The 18,521-nt window shown below is 36.3% G+C and overlaps 3 protein-coding genes across 8 annotated transcripts in view; 2 read left to right on the forward strand and 1 right to left on the reverse strand.

The window, feature by feature from the left end:
* LOC123864263 (ecdysone-induced protein 74EF) overlaps positions 1 to 11,159 on the forward strand; it is a 278,255-nt gene extending 267,096 nt beyond the window's left edge. For all 5 annotated transcript variants that reach the window (XM_045904567.1, XM_045904569.1, XM_045904568.1 and 2 more), the window contains one exon: positions 6,450 to 11,159. In XM_045904567.1, coding sequence (XP_045760523.1) covers positions 6,450 to 6,979 — 530 coding nt within the window. In that variant the 3' untranslated portion in view covers positions 6,980 to 11,159. The remainder of the gene's footprint in view (positions 1 to 6,449) is intronic.
* LOC123864274 lies at positions 579 to 18,411 on the reverse strand. 2 transcript variants are annotated; one of them, XM_045904585.1, is made up of 5 exons: positions 18,057 to 18,411; positions 17,842 to 17,970; positions 16,968 to 17,117; positions 16,424 to 16,524; positions 579 to 589 (listed from the first exon to the last, which is right to left on the reverse strand). In XM_045904585.1, exons 1-4 carry the CDS (start codon positions 18,117 to 18,119, stop codon positions 16,429 to 16,431), a joined length of 438 nt encoding a protein of 145 aa, XP_045760541.1. In that variant the 5' UTR covers positions 18,120 to 18,411; the 3' UTR covers positions 579 to 589; positions 16,424 to 16,428. The 2 variants fall into 2 exon arrangements, with proteins under 2 accessions (XP_045760541.1, XP_045760540.1); XM_045904584.1 differs by lacking the exon at positions 579 to 589 and having other exon boundaries at positions 15,202 to 16,524; positions 18,057 to 18,410.
* On the forward strand, positions 11,995 to 16,041 carry LOC123864270 (vesicle-trafficking protein SEC22b-B). The gene is made up of 5 exons (XM_045904578.1): positions 11,995 to 12,246; positions 12,413 to 12,522; positions 13,059 to 13,179; positions 13,571 to 13,769; positions 14,342 to 16,041. Exons 1-5 carry the CDS (start codon positions 12,172 to 12,174, stop codon positions 14,488 to 14,490), a joined length of 654 nt encoding a protein of 217 aa, XP_045760534.1. The 5' UTR covers positions 11,995 to 12,171; the 3' UTR covers positions 14,491 to 16,041.
* Positions 18,412 to 18,521: the final 110 nt, after the last annotated feature.

Raw genomic sequence — 18,521 nt, forward strand, 5'->3', positions numbered from 1 at the left:
ATGGCACGCTCGAGTAATTTTCTTTTTGCACCGAGGGTCTGGAGATGACATTCTAGAGGCTCGGACGAGCGGCGTAACCTTGATAATGCAGCACTAAAAACCAGTAGGATGCGTCCAGCTATAAATAGACACGCCAGCGCATAATATAAGCACTTTTTTCATACGTTTTGTTATGTTGTTAGTGTTCCCAGGCTGAGGGATTTTATGGCGTTCGACTTATATACTTACGTGGAACGGTTCATTAAATCGTAAATATCACATACGCTTTCACGTCCGTTATTGTGAGCATTTATCAAACTAATCAAATAGGTGTCTGGTGATGTGTGGCATCACTTTCAAAAAGTTAGCGTTTTTCTTTCTTTCTTTCTAAAATATACAACTCAAACTCAAAGCATTTATTTAAAATTTCGCGTAGATTTCGTTATTTCCTCTCAAGGTGTAGGATACCAAACGCGCGCTGGTTTCATAAGAAGCCCACAACAAACTCAGCCGGGTATTCCTTTTATTATTTCACAATATCACAACTTATTAGAACTATCAAAGCTGTTAAAGCAACTCATTCTTGAGCTTTCTTGTGATTTAAATAATCCTTTTTGGATCGTGGTAAAGACGGCAAATATGCGTTATTTTTAGTTCGCGAAATATTTAGCTTGGAAAGCTTTAGGTATTATTGTAAAGACAGGAAACCTAAAAGCTGACCCATCCGGTTTATTGTATGACTAACCGGAAAGAGCTTGGATTTGTTAACGAATGACTGTTTGAGTTGAACGTGAGATTGCGTAAACCCAGAATCCGTACCTATCTATTCCATATAATAAAATTGTAGAAAAGTGGTGTCTGTACAATAGAAATATATAAAAAAAAAGTAGCAGGGGTTGTTATTATATCGATGCCGAACCCGAAATTGTAATTAATTTTTTTTGTCTGTTTGCCTGTGTGTTTGTGCACGCTAATATCAGAAACCGCTTATTCGATTTAGATACGGTTTTCACTAATATATTGTAGTAAGCTTCACTTAACATTTAGTGTTTATTTCATGTCAATCGGTTCATAAATAAAAAAGTTATGTCAATTTAAAGAATCACGGCGAACATTTTTAACGTACAGAGTACGTACTACACGCCTCGCGCCTGAGCGTCCGTGGCTATATAAAGCGCGCTGAGTGCTATTCCACGCGAACGAAGTCGCGGGCACAGCTAGTTTCCTAATATGTAGGTACATTATAAGTACTTTATTATATTCATCATCTGTAAGGTTCGATTATTATTTTTGGTTTTATAGTAAATTCGTGGTCATCACAGCTTGTAATAATAAAAATTAGTCAAGTACACTTCGGATTTGCACATGACGGGTTCTGTAGCATCGTACAAGATGTAACGCTATGTGAGTTTTAATTTCTTTTTCCATTCTGTTTCCATTCATTTTTTCACACAATATGAATACACACTCTATGATAATTTCACTTCTCTACCTATTACGTTCCCGTTGGCATTCTTCGGGTACGTACGGAATCCTAAAAATAGTTGTTATCACAATGGCATGGCTACAGCTTGTAATTAAAATTAATTGTCATCGCAATCGCAAATAATTTCGTAATTGTACATAACATACGAGTACGACAGAGTGATTCAAGCTATTATCGAAATTCTCTGAATTATTATCGAAACCGGTTCACACTCATGTTTCATAAGAAGTTTACTTGATATCTAATACATAGTACAGACGGATTGACGGCGTCCTTGGCACAAAAATCAAAATTTATATAAACTGACTGACATAATATCAACTACGGCTCCAACAGTCTAGAAACTAGAGATGTTTCATGAATCAAGATTCTTTCTAGTCTATGTAACGTGGAACCCTAACAAAGGATAGTAAAAAGAATACCTGGCCGAGTTTGTTGTTGGCTCTTCTCAGACCTGGGCGCGTTTGAAACCCACGTAGCTCTAGTTTTAACTTTATTATTAATTATCACCACTATATCATCTTACAAATCTAACAATTCTGATCAAAAGTGTACGATACAATGAAGAAATGATGATGAATGAGTATGAGTTTGTGAGTTTGGGGAGTTCCAACAGAATTTGGAAAAATACCTAAAGCTACATGGACACAAGTTACGGATATAGTCGACTATACCCATAATATATTGTGTATGTATATAAATTATACTAAATGGATAGGTGTCTAAGTATTCAGAAAAGTGAAGCGAGTTCTTTCCCCCCTTTAAAAAGGTGGTACGCGTCACACCCACACGTGGTACCTACCTACCACGTTACTCTTAATCAGCTTCTTCAGATTGTTTTTTATCTATCGTTTTTCTCTAGTCTGTGAGAAATATCTTAGGTGTGTATTAAAATATAACTCGTTTTTTTCTGTAAAACAGCTTCTTTGCGTAAATAATGTTAAAAAACTAAAATGTCAACAATAAACTCGCTGCTTGCTAATAATTTTCTCTATATATTTATGTAGCTTACCTACTGGTAGGTACCTAATCTTCGAGAGTCTGTAGCTAAATACCATTTATGTTTCATATTTTCATTATTGAGGCGGATATTAGGCGAAGTTCCATTTGGAAATGGGATATTTAGGCTACAGATACAAAACTTTGCTCCTAATATCATTTGAAAATACTTTAGTAAGTAACGTCTGCTATATTTATTTATGAGCAATAAATATTACTTACTTCTTCCTAATTAGTCTTACTTACTAAACCTTTAGTAAACCTGCTTTATCAGAAGTAAAGTAGGTACCCATAAGTTTGTTTAGCTGAACAATTTTCCACTAGATCTAAACAAAACCATGAAAATTAGACGTAAGTACTTAATCATGTAAAGGTCTTCATCCCTACATCTTATTTGAATAGAATAGCGTCAGCCTCTTAGTCAGGGGGTCCAGGATTCGATACCAGGCATTCACCTCCAGTATTTCAGAGGTGTGTGCGTTTCAGGCAACTAATTTATCGTTTAAGGAAAACCCGCTTGCCTGAGAGTTCTCCATAATATTCGCAAAGGTGTGTAAAGTCTGCCAATCCGCATTAGGCCAGCGTGGTAGAAACAGGTAGAAAGAACCCTTCTCTTTCAAAAACCTGTGAACAGTAGTGGGCCGGCAATGGAGAGATAATGATACATACTTGGTTTAGAATATACTTAGGGGGAAAACAATTTACCTTCATAGTTCTAACCAACTATGCCGATGACAGTATTTTAGCACCAAACAATCCACCATTTTAGTTCCTACGTGGCCATTTATTGTTTATACTTAATAGTTCCTAAACATGGAATTAGGAAGCCGTTTAAGCTGCGATGACGAACTACACACGTGTCGGGGTGAACGGCCGGCGATAAGGCGCGCGAAAATACGCGAGTTAGATAATATTAGAAAGAAAATGGCGGACCGCGGTGCGTCTGCCACCTTGTTTACGCCTCGAACGCGCGAAATATCCGGCAAAAAATTGTTATTTTCAATGATAGTCTGGAATTTATTCAGCGCAGGCGAAAACGATGCGAGGAAACCTGTATCTATCACTCTATATTCAAATGCTAACAGTTTTGTTATTCCTGCTAAAACAATTACACCAAGTACAACTTCGTCGTTACCAACATCTAGTTTTGTGAGTGAACTTGTGACTAAGACATCGGCCTCCTCTATTTGGGGGTTTGGGGGTTCGATTTCGAGCAATCGAACCCCCTAACTACTAATTAACTAATAACAACCCCTAACTTTTTGAAGTTATGTGCGTTTTATGTAATTAACTAGCTGTGCCCGCGACTTCGTTCGCGTGGAATAGTGACTTTTCGCGCTTTATATAGCCACGGACGCTCAGGCGCGAGGCGCCGTGATTCTTTAAATTGACATAACTTTTTTATTTATGAACCGATTGACATGAAATAAACATTAAATCCTAAGTGAAGCTTACTACAATATATTAGTGAAAACCGTATCTAAATCGAATAAGCCGTTTCTGAGATTAGCGTGCACAAACACACAGACAAACAGACAAACAGACAAACAGACAAAAAAAAAATTAATTACAATTTCGGGTTCGGCATCGATATAATAACAACCCCTGCTACTTTTTTTTTATATATTTTCATTGTACAGACACCACTTTTCTACAATTTTATTATATGTATAGATAATAATTATTATCACTTGATTTAAAGGTGAAGGAAAATATCGTGGGGAAACCTGTATGCCTGAGAGTTCTTCATAATGTTCTCACATGGTGTGTGATGTCTGCTAGTCGTCACTTGGCCGACGCCGTGGGCTATGGGCCAAACCCTTCTCATTCTGACCCTTTTGATTTATATAATTTCAATCTACGTTATTTAAACACCAGGCAAGTTTGAGTCGGACTCACACGCAAAGGGTTCCGTACCATCGTACAAGATTATGTACTTTTTATGGCGGCCATGAAATTTTCATTATTTTGTTATAGAGGCAATAGAAATACAGAATATATGAAAATTTATTACTGGCTGACAGACGGACGGACAGCGGAGGCTTAGTAATAGGGTCCCGCTGGTACTATTCGTGTACGGAACCCTAAACATCATGTGTCCAGTATATCAAAGTGAAACTCATGACATGTAGCGCGCGTCGTGTCGCGCAGCTACGCGTCGTGAGCTCATGTGTCGTGAGGAAAACGCGCAGGCGACTGGCGGCCATTGGGGTCAAGGCGAGTTGACGCAATCTAACTCGCTTTATCTATTCGCGCTCTTATCAAACGCGAACAAGCATTTTTAACTGTTAGATGTTTGGTTGAGATTGGGAAATAAGCGTTACGATGCTTTATGGGCCTCTTTTAGACGTTTAATTGTATTTCAAGGAATTTTCAGGAAATATTTTTACAATACTCTCATGTTGAAATCTCTAGCTCTACTTACCTACTTCTTTTTTTTTTAAATATTAGCCATGCTAAATATCATGACTAATACTCCCCTTTCCCCTCGAATTAAGCGTAAAGCTTGTGCCAGGTGTGGGTACCATAATAGTGCAATGGGTGGGGTTTGAACCGCCGACCTTTCGGAATTCAGTCCGCTCCTCAACCGTCAGCTCAAGCTCAATCATATTTTGATCATAATAATTTATAATATGATCAAAATAAATAGTAATAATACAACTGAGTAGTAGTTATTCATTCAAACAAAAAAATAACAAAAACAACAAAAAATATTTCTATTTTTAATAGTTGGAATTTCGCGAAAATACCATCTACTTGAGTATAAGAAGTCGTAGTGACAAGGTTCCACTTGTTATAGGAGTCAGAAAACTAATTCAGCCGAATTATCGCTGAAAGTTGGTTGACGCAAAGTTCAAAATAAAAAAATCTATTTAAGATTCAAGATTCTATATTTGCAGAAACATTTTTTTACAATGAAATGTTATTACATACCTACCTATAATTGTCCAGTAGAAATGTTTCACCTTACATAATCAGGCATGCAAAATGAGTACTAAAACAATTCTTTAAAATTCAAAAATTCAAATTTTTAATTCTATTCGGAATACACGCGAAAATACCATCCATTTACTCGAATATAAACGGTCGTAGTAACAAGTAGTTCCACTTGTACGAATTAGGAAACTATTTCAGCCGAATTATCGCTGAAAAAAGAGCTAAGTACAGGAAATTACATTGACTCCGATCGACTAACCCACTTCCAAATCGCAACGCAAGCAACCGGTTCTTGTCTTCACTTTAAATTGTTTTATTGCAAGAACTATTAATTCGTTAAAGTAAGTATAATCTTACTTACAAATTATCCTTCTAAATAATTATTATAATAAGGTAATTTAGGTTTTTTATCCCTTGCTAGTAATAACGTCCCGCAGATTATGATCTACTGACACTTTAACTGCTAATATGTTAACATTGAGGTTGTTTTATGCCACAGGGCCGCATAAAATTACCTAGCAAGAATCTTTGGCATGTTGTCGATTCCAATTCTACAGCAGGATTTTGTCTCTGGATAAAATAGAGTGCCGCTTGCTGCTCAATGCCGCAAAATTAATGTTTCCATTTGTAGCCGGCACGCTACAAATGGAATACGAGAATTTCTATAATACATCAACGGGGAAACCCTCTAAAGAAAAACATAAAACAGCATAAGTAGAGATGGTGTACATACATAATAAAGAGATTTTCATTGCTGCAATTATTTATTGTAGACCGTATATCCACAGGGTATATCCCATTTTAGGTGTAGTAAAGAAACAATCACCTATACAAATGTATGTAGGTATTACCTTAGCCTGTTCGCCTACCCTACTTAAGCATCTGAAACCTATTACGCCCGGGGGAGCCTTTCATCTATTATCTCAGCACCTTTAGAGAGGTCCAGCTTACTAGCCAATGTGCTAGTGCTGTATTGTAAAACTCCCCACTTTTGCAAGCCTCCAAGCAGAAGCAAAGTAAATAAAGTGATGTTCTGTTTTGTTTTCAGTGGGCACGGTGGAGCGCGACGCGTACGGGTACGGGTACGGCGGCGGCGGCGGCGCGCACCACTTCGCGGCGCCCGCGCCGCCGCCCCTGCCGCACGACGACCTCCCTTACTCCGTCTTCGACTTCGGGGACTACCAGCGCCACCAGTACCACAACAAGCTCAAGCCCAAGAAGAGGCCCCGCGCCGACGGCCCGCCCACCCCCGGCGTCAAGCGCAAGAGCCGCGAGGGCTCCACCACCTACCTATGGGAGTTCCTGCTCAAGCTGCTGCAGGACCGCGAGTACTGCCCGCGCTACATCAAGTGGACGAACCGCGAGAAGGGCGTGTTCAAGCTCGTCGACTCCAAGGCCGTGTCGCGGCTCTGGGGCCTGCACAAGAACAAGCCCGACATGAACTACGAGACCATGGGCCGCGCGCTGCGCTACTACTACCAGCGAGGCATCCTCGCCAAGGTCGACGGCCAGAGGCTCGTGTACCAGTTCGTGGACGTGCCCAAGGACATCGTGGAGATCGACTGCTCGCTCGCGTAGACGGCGTCGCTGCGGACGGACTCTCCGCGCGTGAACCTTGTTACGGGAGTACTACGGGACTTTCATACGTAATTTGTATTCGTAGAGATCGTTATTCGTTTCGCTCTTTTTCGTACGTTTTTTCACTAACTATTTACTTACTTTAAAACTTTGAAAAGTAAATTCGTCTATTTTTCAAGTCATCATGCATTATTACGTTTTCCGTATCGCTTCAGATAATTCTGATAAATAAATAATGATCGCTCTTAAGATAAATTATAATGTTATTATTCTCGACTTGAATGGAACTATAATAGTAATTATTATAACGTTTATTATTATTACTGAATTTAAATATTTATACAAAATAGGAGAGACGAAATTGATTGCTCAAATGTTTATATATAATACCTATTTTTAGGGGAATTTCAGAAAGGAACACTAATATTTGCTAGATGTTATATGATGTGGGTATGGAGTGGTTTTTTGTATAATGTTAAAACGAATTTTTAAAAGTTTGTAATGTTTCTACACATAAATTAATATACGCAAGTCGACGCGCACGCGCACTGCGACCATTGATCAGAACTTCCTACTACCTCAAAACTACGCAAAACTAATATTACATATTATGAATAATATACAATTTATTCGAAAGAACCGTTTTTACAATATGCAATAAGTAATATTATAGTCTAAATAAGAGTTTATATTAAAGAAATATTTACGTAAAAAAATGTTTATATTGTAACGACAAAAATATCGTATATTTGCCCTCAGATAAAGTATGTATAACCTCTTTGGTGCTTCTGACGGCCATTTGCATATTTACACCTTGTTGAACAAACCACCTCAATTATATATATTATATTACATATTATATGATTCAATTTTATCTTATACCAATTGTCTAGCTATTCGTTCCTTTGTTATGACCGAGCCTCGGTTGCTCGAGGGGGAGAATCGTTAGACGACCTGAAAATATCATTTCAGAAGGTTTTCTCTTTGATTTTCGGTAGATAAATTTTATTGTAACTAGTGGCGGTGCAAATGTTAATAAGTACAAGTTAGTTGAAATTTATTACTTATAAAACTCCCCCGCGATACTTAGAGGCCTCGAGTCGTCTGAAATCTATTGTGTTTTCTAATTCTTTATTCGTTTTCGATTGTAACCGAATTCCAATCGATAATTTATTAAGGTTCTTGTTTGTAGAACGCCTATGTTTCTACTAGAGTACTGAAACCAACTGCCAACTTTCTGTTAGAGCTAAATATAGTTTAAGGTATGAATTTTGTGCGTTAATTGTGTTAATTATTACAAATAGATGTTTACTATAAGTGAGCTGTTTTAAGTGAACATGTTCTAGTTTATTTCGTTTATTTAAATTTACTATAAGCCTGTTGGGGGGCCTCGGGCGAGCATTCTTTCGACATATCAAACCATATTCGTATGCCCACATCCTAATTTATCAGCATATCAGTTAAAAACAAATATATAATTATTGTAAAAAAATCTATTGTGATATATTACCTATACTTTTTCATAGCATCAGCGCGAGGCCCCTATTTTTTGTTACCTGAGTAAATATTATAAATAATTAATTACGATTTGTGGTCCAATGTTAATGAATCATAATACTTTTAACTAGATAGTCGTTAAAGGATCAGGTTAAGCCGTAGCCTAGTTCGCGTTGAGTTTACAATATAACACACAATGCAAAGAGAACACATCATTTTGTATATTTATACAGTTACGTAACGACAGATAACTTCAATTTGCAGCCGAATTGTTAAACTGGTCAGTATTGATGAGTTTATGAAGGTGTAACGGACGTTTTCATCTTTGGAACCTACCTTTCTTTATAGGTATACCGTCGTACACCTATTGCTTGACTGAGACGCCTCGTAGGCAGGGTTGTAAGAAAAACAATTTTAAAAATCTTTTTTGTTTAAAACATGATTAAAACTGATTTTATATAAATAAATGTTTTAAAAACTTGTTTTAACCATTTGTTTAAAATTTATTTGAACGTTTGTTTACAACAAGCCCAACGTGCCCATGGGCTTGTATGGGTTCCGGGAAGGTGACAATGACGTTTAAATTCTTTGATTTATTTTTGCACCATCAATACAGTGATATCGCAGCCAAAGGCTAACTCGAATAGGAATACAAAATTTAGATCAACTGTCACCCTTTCATAACCAGCACTTCACGAATCGTCTCAGTGAAACGGTACAGCTATAAAATCATTTTGAAGTTGTCTGCCGATACTTTGTTATATTTCTTTACGAGTGCGTAAGGAAGGTGTTGTTAGTTAGGAGCGGCGTGTCCAATATATTGATATGTACAACGAGATGCGCAGCCCGCGCCCTATATTGAAAACTATAATAATTCCCGAATGTTATGCAATATTTTTATATTGAAATCGAAGTATATAAATAATATTTAGCGAGTAAGAGTCTATAGTATGTTACGCGAGGCGCGGGCTACGCACTTCGCTCAACTTGAAAGGGTCAATGAAGCCTTAAGTGAATCGAAATGTAAAGTAAATGGGTGCTAAGTGTGGGACCGGCAGGTTAGTGCGACGGATACTCGCTCTATAGTAACGTAGTACCACAGGACCGCAGCAGTGAAGTATAGTAACAGTACACAAACGCATACACCCAGTGCGCCAGTGCTGGGCGCCAGTGCTGGGCGCCAGTGCTGGGCGCCAGTGCTCGGCGCCAGTGAACGATCTCAGTGTCCAAAACTTCTTCGAACAAATCCAGTGCCCGTTTCATGTGATCTAAACTTATACATATGAATAAAATAATAAAAAGTGGAATTTTAATCGTATTTTTATATAGGTAGGAGAAATTCTCAAAATGAACTTTCTTTTTTAATCTATTTTTTGCTTTTGTAAATATAACTATAGGTTTTAACTTATTTATTTCGTCTTGTAAAAGTATTTCACCCCCGCTGGATCCGCGCATCGGACGAATTAGAAAAATAAATTAAATAAATTTGATTATAATATTACTTAACTCTAAATAAGCTAGTTAAATTATTACGTGCACGAATGCAACAAACTGTTGAGATCTATATATTTATTGAATTTTATTTAGTAGAGTCGCTTGCGTGGATCTCGCGAGGCGATACTTTTTTTTCCTTTTTCTAGGAAATTTCGTTCTATATAGGCTACAAATTTTATTGTAATATACATAATTATATGTAATGGTAGTAATGAATGGACCACGTGATGGCAGGGGCGCGCTCTCAGAATTTATAATTCGGCTAGTGTGAAAGTTATGAGTTACCGGTTAGTAGACAAAATGTTTGAGCAGACATTTAAAAAGATGCTCGAAAATTAAAAAATATTTTAGTCGAATTGATGTTGTTAAATTAAAAATTAAAGTTTCTATAAATTAATAATGTACTTAAATTTCAATGTAAATTTTACCAGCACCTCGTGAAAATTATTGTTAATTAAAATTGATTTTAATCGAGCCTAGTCTTAGTATCGTAAAGTTCGTTTATTTCGGGCGACACCTCGGTGCGAGCTCCACGGTCTCCGAAGGCCGATTGCGGAATGCACGGGAAATTGTAAATACAATGTTAAAATAATCCAAACGCACACCCTCGCGGCCCTTGGACGATAGTCAATGGCGTCTAGATAGGTGAAATATGAAAATATTTTGCTCTAAAGCAATGAGAAGGTTAGTGAATTTGGTATTAGGGGGAGGGCGGTGTTCGCTGATGAAACACGTTTTGTCTACTATTTCAATGTATTCTTATTCACTAGTTAATGTCCAGTAATTCAATACGTAATTGGTGAAAGCGTGTGGATTGTTTTATTTTGCATGTCATTTTGAGATAAATTTAAAATTATGTTCGACTTCTCGACGCCAGATGGCGGTAATTTCTTTATTGTTTTAATAAAATTGAAAAATTGTCAACCTTTTAGTTCTGAGAGTTATGTGCGTTAGTGATTTTTTAGTACGTTACAGTTGCTTTTAGATTTACGCAAAGTCCGATTATTTTAACTGTAATTTTAGTTGGTTAATTTAACAAAATACCTACTGTATTTTCTGCCCCCTAGTTAAGTTATTTTTCTATGTATAGCTAGTAGTAAGTGTAAATGATTTAGAATATAAATTTGATGCATGATGATAATGTTAATAAAATATCCACAATAAAATACAAATGTATGTTTTTGTCAAATACCCCGTTTTTCATTCTACCAATACGATTTAGATAAGACCTTAGTTAAAGATGTATGTGCTAGGCTTGACGCTTAGGTAGTGAATTATTTTATTAGTAAAAAGCACTGACAAACGGCCTTGTCCACAAATTCGAAGTCTCTCGGCGAGCTATGGAGAGGGCTATGTTAGGAGGTTCCCTGAGGGATAAGATTCGAAATGAGGAGATTCGCAAGAGAGCCAATGTCACCCTAACGTAGAAGCGATGGCCGTTATAGCCGGAAAGGACTCTGATAATGATGATGATCTCAAAGATTTTGATACGCGTCGTATAGAAGAACTATGGTTAATGATACCGAATAGTTTTTAGCAAAAATTGCTAGGTAATATCTAAAATTACAGCACTTTGGTCGTTGCTTGATACGGTTAGGCAACAGTTGATTCATAATTATTATTTTTCTAGTACCTAGGTAATAAATATATGAACAATATTTTATTATTTGAAGCTAAAAGGTGATTATGCGGGAGTAGTGCGAATTATTATATACTTTAAAATTCACCAAAAGGTGACTTACAAATACATCAGTATCTTTAGTCTTGATAGAGCAAAAATAAAGATTAGTTTTTAAAGTTTACGAGGTAACAGGTACCTAAGGTAAGGTTATGGTGCAACTGGACCGTAAGAGGGTAGTATATTCTTTGAACTGGACTAGCTATGTAAAATACAGACCTATATCTTCACTGGATGCAAGTTTTTTAAAAGATACGATAACTTTTAACTACCGATTCACAAGTTACGATTCGACCATCACTAGCCTCTTTACCATAGACAAGCTGACGTGTTGTTGTCATGTCACTGTCATCGCTGTCATTTGTCTTGACGTGTAAGCGCATCTGTCTGTGAAATAAATTCGCTTGAAATTCACTGTTTTCCAATTTATAAATGATGATAAGGAAAAAATAAGTGTAATAAATCGTTTATAAAGACGTGTATATTGTTATTAGTAATTTAGAGGACTTCTTTAACCAGCGAAATGGTTTTAATGACGATGATCGCCCGAGTTGTGGACGGGCTGCCTCTAGCGGCTACTATGCAAGATGATGAACAGGTAATTATACGAATATCCAAGCATATGTTACTCTTAATAGTGTATCCTACAATTAGAACAAAAATATAGACCATATTATCATGCACTACATTCAGGAACCTACGTTTTTATTTCGTTTCACTGTATTTAATTTTTGTTCTTAATTTTATTTTGCGATGGTTTTCAGAGTGGTTGCAACGTATTGGAGTATCAAAACCAAGCAAAAATGCTGTTTAGAAAGCTAACCCCCCAGTCGCCAATACGATGCTCCATCGAAACTGGGCCTTTTCTCTTCCAGTGAGTTGTGCTTGTTGCTTTTTATTTTGATTTCCTTCATTTTGCATTACATTCATTGTTTTGCTATATGTCACAATATATGTAAACTGTTGCTTAGTTTTATTTCTTTTAAAAATGATATATTACACAATTTGACCAAATATTACCAAACTTTTGTTTGTTGCTTTACAATCAATGCAAGCTCAATTTATGGATTCTTTTGATACAGATTTAAGCTTGACTTGTCAACACCCAGCCCAAACAGATTGTTGCATCTAGAAGGCAGAAATTTTGCACAGATGTTCCCTTTATATTGTAGACAAGAAATATTGCCACAAGTTTCAAAATTCCGGTGGGATGGAATAAAGATTTATTTTTTTGCTGAGCGAGACAGTGAGCAGTCGCTATTAAAAATTGAAAATGAATAGAAGAATAATAGTTAACATTTACAACATAAAGATGATAACTACTTTTTTATATACTATTACTTAACCAGCATTCTTATGAATAAACTTTTATTTATTTATTTCAACTTCAATGACAGTTTTATTTTTCAGCTACTTGATAGAGAATGAAATTTGTTACCTAGTATTGTGTGAGCGAAACTACAGTAAACGACTTGCATTCAGTTACTTAGAAGAAATTGCACAAGAGTTCTACCATCAATACGGAAAAAGGGTGAGTTGTGTTCATCATCCTTATGACCAACCTAACGCCGGCCCACAAGTGAGCACAGGTCTCCTCTCAGAAAAGAGTTTCAGGCTGTAGTCTGCCACTCTGGCCCAGTGCGGATTGGTAGACTTTACACACCTTTGAGAACATTACAGGGAACTCTCAGGCATGCATCCTTGCCATGTTATCTTTCCCCGTTAGAGCAAGTGATATTTAATTGCTTAAAACATATAATTCTGAAGTTACATGCTTGGGATCAAACCCCCAACCTCCCAAATAAAAAGCTGACTCTTAACAATTAGGCACTGCTCATATGTAGAGTAGACCTATATTCATGCATATTCCAATCATTTGCATGAGTTTCAGTCGTTTATAATAGTTAACGTTTTGGTTCTAGGTGAACACAGTCACGAGGCCTTACACGTTCATAGAGTTTGACACGTGGATGCAGCGGACACGCAAGCAGTATGCGGAGGGCGGCGCGCGGGCGCGGAAGGCGGGCGCGACGGCGCAGCTGGGCGGCCAGCTGGGCGACGTGCAGCGCATCATGATGCAGAACATCGACGACGTGCTGCAGAGGGGCGCCATACTCTCAGGTAACCAAGAGAAAAATACTTAATATAGTGAAATATGATGAATCATAAATGAAATGAAATAAAATAACTCATCATTTGCATGTGGTACATTTTGCATCACGCTGGCTAAGTATGGATTTTTTTAAAGCATAATATTTTTCAATATAATAATATTCCCCTTTCAGGGGAGAGGAGATTATTGTTATATTAAACACACACACACAAATACAATAGCACAGGTTTTATGCTTGATTGGAGGGCCAATCAAGTGTAAAACCTATGCTAAGAGTAGTACGATAAGTAGGGGTGGGGTTTGAACCCCCTGGCCTTTCGGAATTCAGTCTACTAAACCACTAAGCTATAGAGGCTCTATTGGCAGACTTCACACACTTAAGAACTCTCAGGCATGCAGGTCTCATCACTTTTTCACTGTTTTTATCAGGCCATGGTTTTAATGAAACTGCCATACCCCTTCCAAGTTGGTCTTAAACCGCATCATCACTTACCATGAGGGGAGAGCGCAGTTAATGGCTAACTTGTATCAGAAAAAAAAGTTAAAGTAAGTACTAATAAATCAATTTTATTACTTTCAGAGCTGGACACAAAAACGCAGAAGCTATCAATGATGTCACAGAAGTACAAGAAAGATGCAGTATATCTCAACACAAAGTCTATGCTAGTGAAAGTTACTGCTGGGGCAGTCATATTGCTTGTATTCGTTTTGTACTTCTGGATTCTTTAGAAGGCGACCAACCCACATGAATGGACCTTAGAAATTTTTCCTGTTATTCTACCAAATTTGTTATGGAATTTTATTTATAAATATCTCAGATATACGAAAAAAGATAGATAGAAGAGATTAAAAAATAATCTTTGTGGACACATCAGTAGGCTTAGTACGAGATTTCACATGTTGAAAACATTGATATATTTCGAGTATCGAAACATTAAAACGTCAAAGTAAAAATAGACGGTAGACCTAAACCTTATAGATAAAGCTTAAGTTTGCCCATACATCTAAGTGCAAACTTTGCGAAATAGAAATTGGTAGTTCTGAAACCATGAAGACTTACATCTAGCTTTTTCCTTATATCTGGGTATAATAAATACTTTGACTTCTAATTTACGACATGTTACCATGAATGATTATATTTTTGTTGAAAGCTAGCTGATGCCCGCGACTTCATTCGCTTGTATTTAGATTTTTGAAGTCCCCCAAATTTTTTATTTTATGGGATAAAAGGTAGTCTATATCACGTCAAAATCGTGTCGATCAATTGCTCCATTTAAGAAGGAACAATAAACCAAGGAAAGATAAACTTACAGACACACTTTCACATTTATAATATGGGTAGTGATGATATTCAATTCTGATTTGCTGAGTGTTTCTTATTTATTATTTAAAAATAAAAAGATAATATTGAATTTAATGGTAACATATTATTAGTGCTTATTTTGTAAAAACTAAAATTGTTGGTATCTAGTAATTTATCTTGTAGTTATAATCTTACTTCTAGAACTTAGACCCGTTTTTTATGATGTCCATCACATATTTGGTACAATACAAATCCAGTTAGGTTTAAAGAATCTTGCTGACTGACTTTCTGTTTCCTTGTAAAATAATATACCCATATGCATTCCATTGCAAAATTAAAACACAAACCATAATATGCTGCTTTCAAATTATATATAATGTGAATATTGGTGTAGAAATTATGTTATTATTTAGTTTGTGAAAATCACATCATATAAAATACCATCTCATATTGCACGATCCATTAAAAATATGTGTGAATTCAAAAAACACATTGTCATGATCACAGAACAAAGTCCATTCAGATAACTTCTACATTTGGATATGAAATTAGCAATCTAACATATTCTTAAAACAGACCTTGTAATGTTTCATTGCTACAGATTTTTGATATGAAAAATTTACAAAAAATCCATAATGTTCTCAAGGGAGTGCGAAATCTTCCAATCCACACTTGACTAGTCTGGTGGACTTATTCTGAGAGATCTGTGATCAGTAGTGAGCCGGTAACAGGATGATGATAATTATGACTTCACAAAATGCAGATTCCTAATTTTTTATTACCATGATGACATAGTACTAACTTATCAGCTTAATAATAATTGTTGAAATAAGATTTTTATATGCAATAAAATGCCAATCATTTTTTTTATTATTATAATATTGATAGTGAGGTGGTGAGGGAGTGTTGTAAATGTTAATGTCTTGTTGATAATTGTATTTATTTAGGATGTAATAAATATGTATTCTTTCCAAAAAATATGCACTATTTTTTGCTCAACCCAATAACCATGACGGAAATCTACCTGATGACAATTTATTGCCAAGTACTGAGAGTGCTGATATAAAGGATTCCCTCCTAAAGCCATCATATCAAATGAATGCCAATGCCAATAATCAATCTTTCCAAAGAAGAGTTTCTTACTGATTCTTCTTGGTAGGAATGGCATTCTGAACCAGTGGTAAAATATTTTGATGATTCAAAAACACTTGTAAAAGTTTAATTGAATAATTTATTCTATTCAATATTGGTCACCCATCGAGTTACCGACCGGAGTCAACGTTGCCTTAACTGATGGATGATTGTTTGATGTCACAAATAGAACAACATCCTTTGGCTGAACACAACCGTCCAGAAAACTTAATTTATTCTTCACTGCTATTCAACGGATTTGCTAAATGGAGACTGGTTATACTTTTCAGAGCTTCGCTTAGTCTTATACCTGTAGCTGTATCTAGCACCTGAAAAAATAACCAAATTACTTTGATGATCTCACTAATGGTACTGATTCTGATGGCAACTAGAGTAATTGCATCTCTTTCTTATCAATGTAATAAGAAAAAGACAAAATTTAATTTAAAGCTGTCAAACTTCGTGTCTTTAGGTACCAGTTTTGAGGTTTAGAAGTGTTGGTAGGGAAGCACTAGTTGTGGGTTTTATCCCCAGCAGGGAAACGTCCGGCAGGAGGCTTAGACTGAAATTACCACACTACTGGCAAAGATGTACCACCAAGCGATATGATGATGTATAGAAACCGATTATAGGTATAGGTTTGTGGCAGTCACTCACAATAAGACAAACACTGGAAAAGAGAAGCAACATGCTGCAAAAATGGATGGACAGGCTAGCAAAGGTTTTGTATAAGGGTCCCGCACTCTGGGTAGGGAAACTTAAAAACCATTACCTGTATTATTTTAGCAAATATAACTGGTTTACTCGTCCACTGTAAAACACCAAACACTTGCACCACATAAGGAATGACTGTTGATGGCAGTTGACTCTTCACATACACCATGGAAACTCTAATCTTGGGTGTGTCATCTTTACTATCTATCTAAAAAGAAGATAAATAAACTATTTTTATATTGGGTTACACAGAACTGAGAAGCATTTGTAACTAGTGTTAGGGCAGACTTTGAGAAGAATTTGCTTGAAAAACTTCAATATATATAATGTGTATCTTAAAGTTTAGTTTAGTAAGTGTTATTGTAACATTTCAATAAAAACAGACTGATCCTTAAATATCACTTTGTGTATTGTGAAGAAACCTGCATGCCTGAGAATTCTCCATTATATTCTCATGAAGATGTGTGAAGTCTGCCGATCCACACTTAGCCAGGCTGGTGGATTATGGCCTGAACCCTTCTCATTCTGAGAGGACTCATGCTCAAGAATGATGAAAGATCAATGAAAATAATAAGAATATTAGAAAAGAAGGAATGTGTAAAACCTTGCAATTTGCAAGCCCTAGAGAGAGCTTGATTGACACACAATAAAAATGAGTCGCAGATTCTAGTACCAGTGTGCCTAGTCGGAGTTCAGTTCATTCCTTCCAGTGAAGGAAGTAAATATGTAGGTACTTACATCAAACAAGAATTTTTAAGCACCTTCGTGCAGAGGTTTGAGTAGAACCGGGGTCCTGGCTCAGTTTCCAGGAAAGGCAACACACCACCTAACAATCGTTCCTGCTATTGAGATTACAATTTGAGACTGCTATGTTGAAGGTTTGCTTTATTCTTTGTAATATTTGAATTACATTAATAGTCACAAAAACTTACGTCTTTCAGATGAAAACGTCCATTTATACTTTCTAATATTCCGATGGTTCGACAGTTCAGAACTTTTTCCTTGTACTCTTCACACATAGCTAATAAGGTGCTAATGTTGTTGTATGTATAGAATTCTGCCTGGAAAGGTATAAAACTAATTTATAGTCATAAAACAATAACTACCTACTAACATATTACTTTTTCGGAATCAGTATGTCCCACACTTGAGATATTAAGTCAGAATTAAACGGTAGCTTGCGGTAATCATCAGATTTCTTTGAAGACATTATTTGGTCACAGTTTTAATAATTCATGAAAATTATTATTTTGCTCAACAGGCGAAAAATTTCCAACTAGAACCCATGTCAAAATTTCCCGCCAAAACCACAGACTGCAAGGCGCAAACAACAGTCAGGTCAAAACTGATAGATATTTTTTTACTTGCTTTATATGGCTCTAGATTTTTATTCATGACTAGCAAACCTAATTTTGTTATATTCTAGTTCTAGTGGTATACCTAATATCAATAACAAAGAGATTTGCCTGAATATGCACAATTCAAGAAATCAAGTAATTAATAATACACGTATACAAGCTGTACATGGGTCTGAAGGATTTACTTCTTTGTATTGTATAAAACATTAGGCACTCTAAGAACTCAGGGCTGAAAAGCAGCACTATAAAAAAAA

Source organism: Maniola jurtina, chromosome 4 (assembly GCF_905333055.1).
Source record: "Maniola jurtina chromosome 4, ilManJurt1.1, whole genome shotgun sequence".
NCBI lineage: Eukaryota > Metazoa > Arthropoda > Insecta > Lepidoptera > Nymphalidae > Maniola > Maniola jurtina.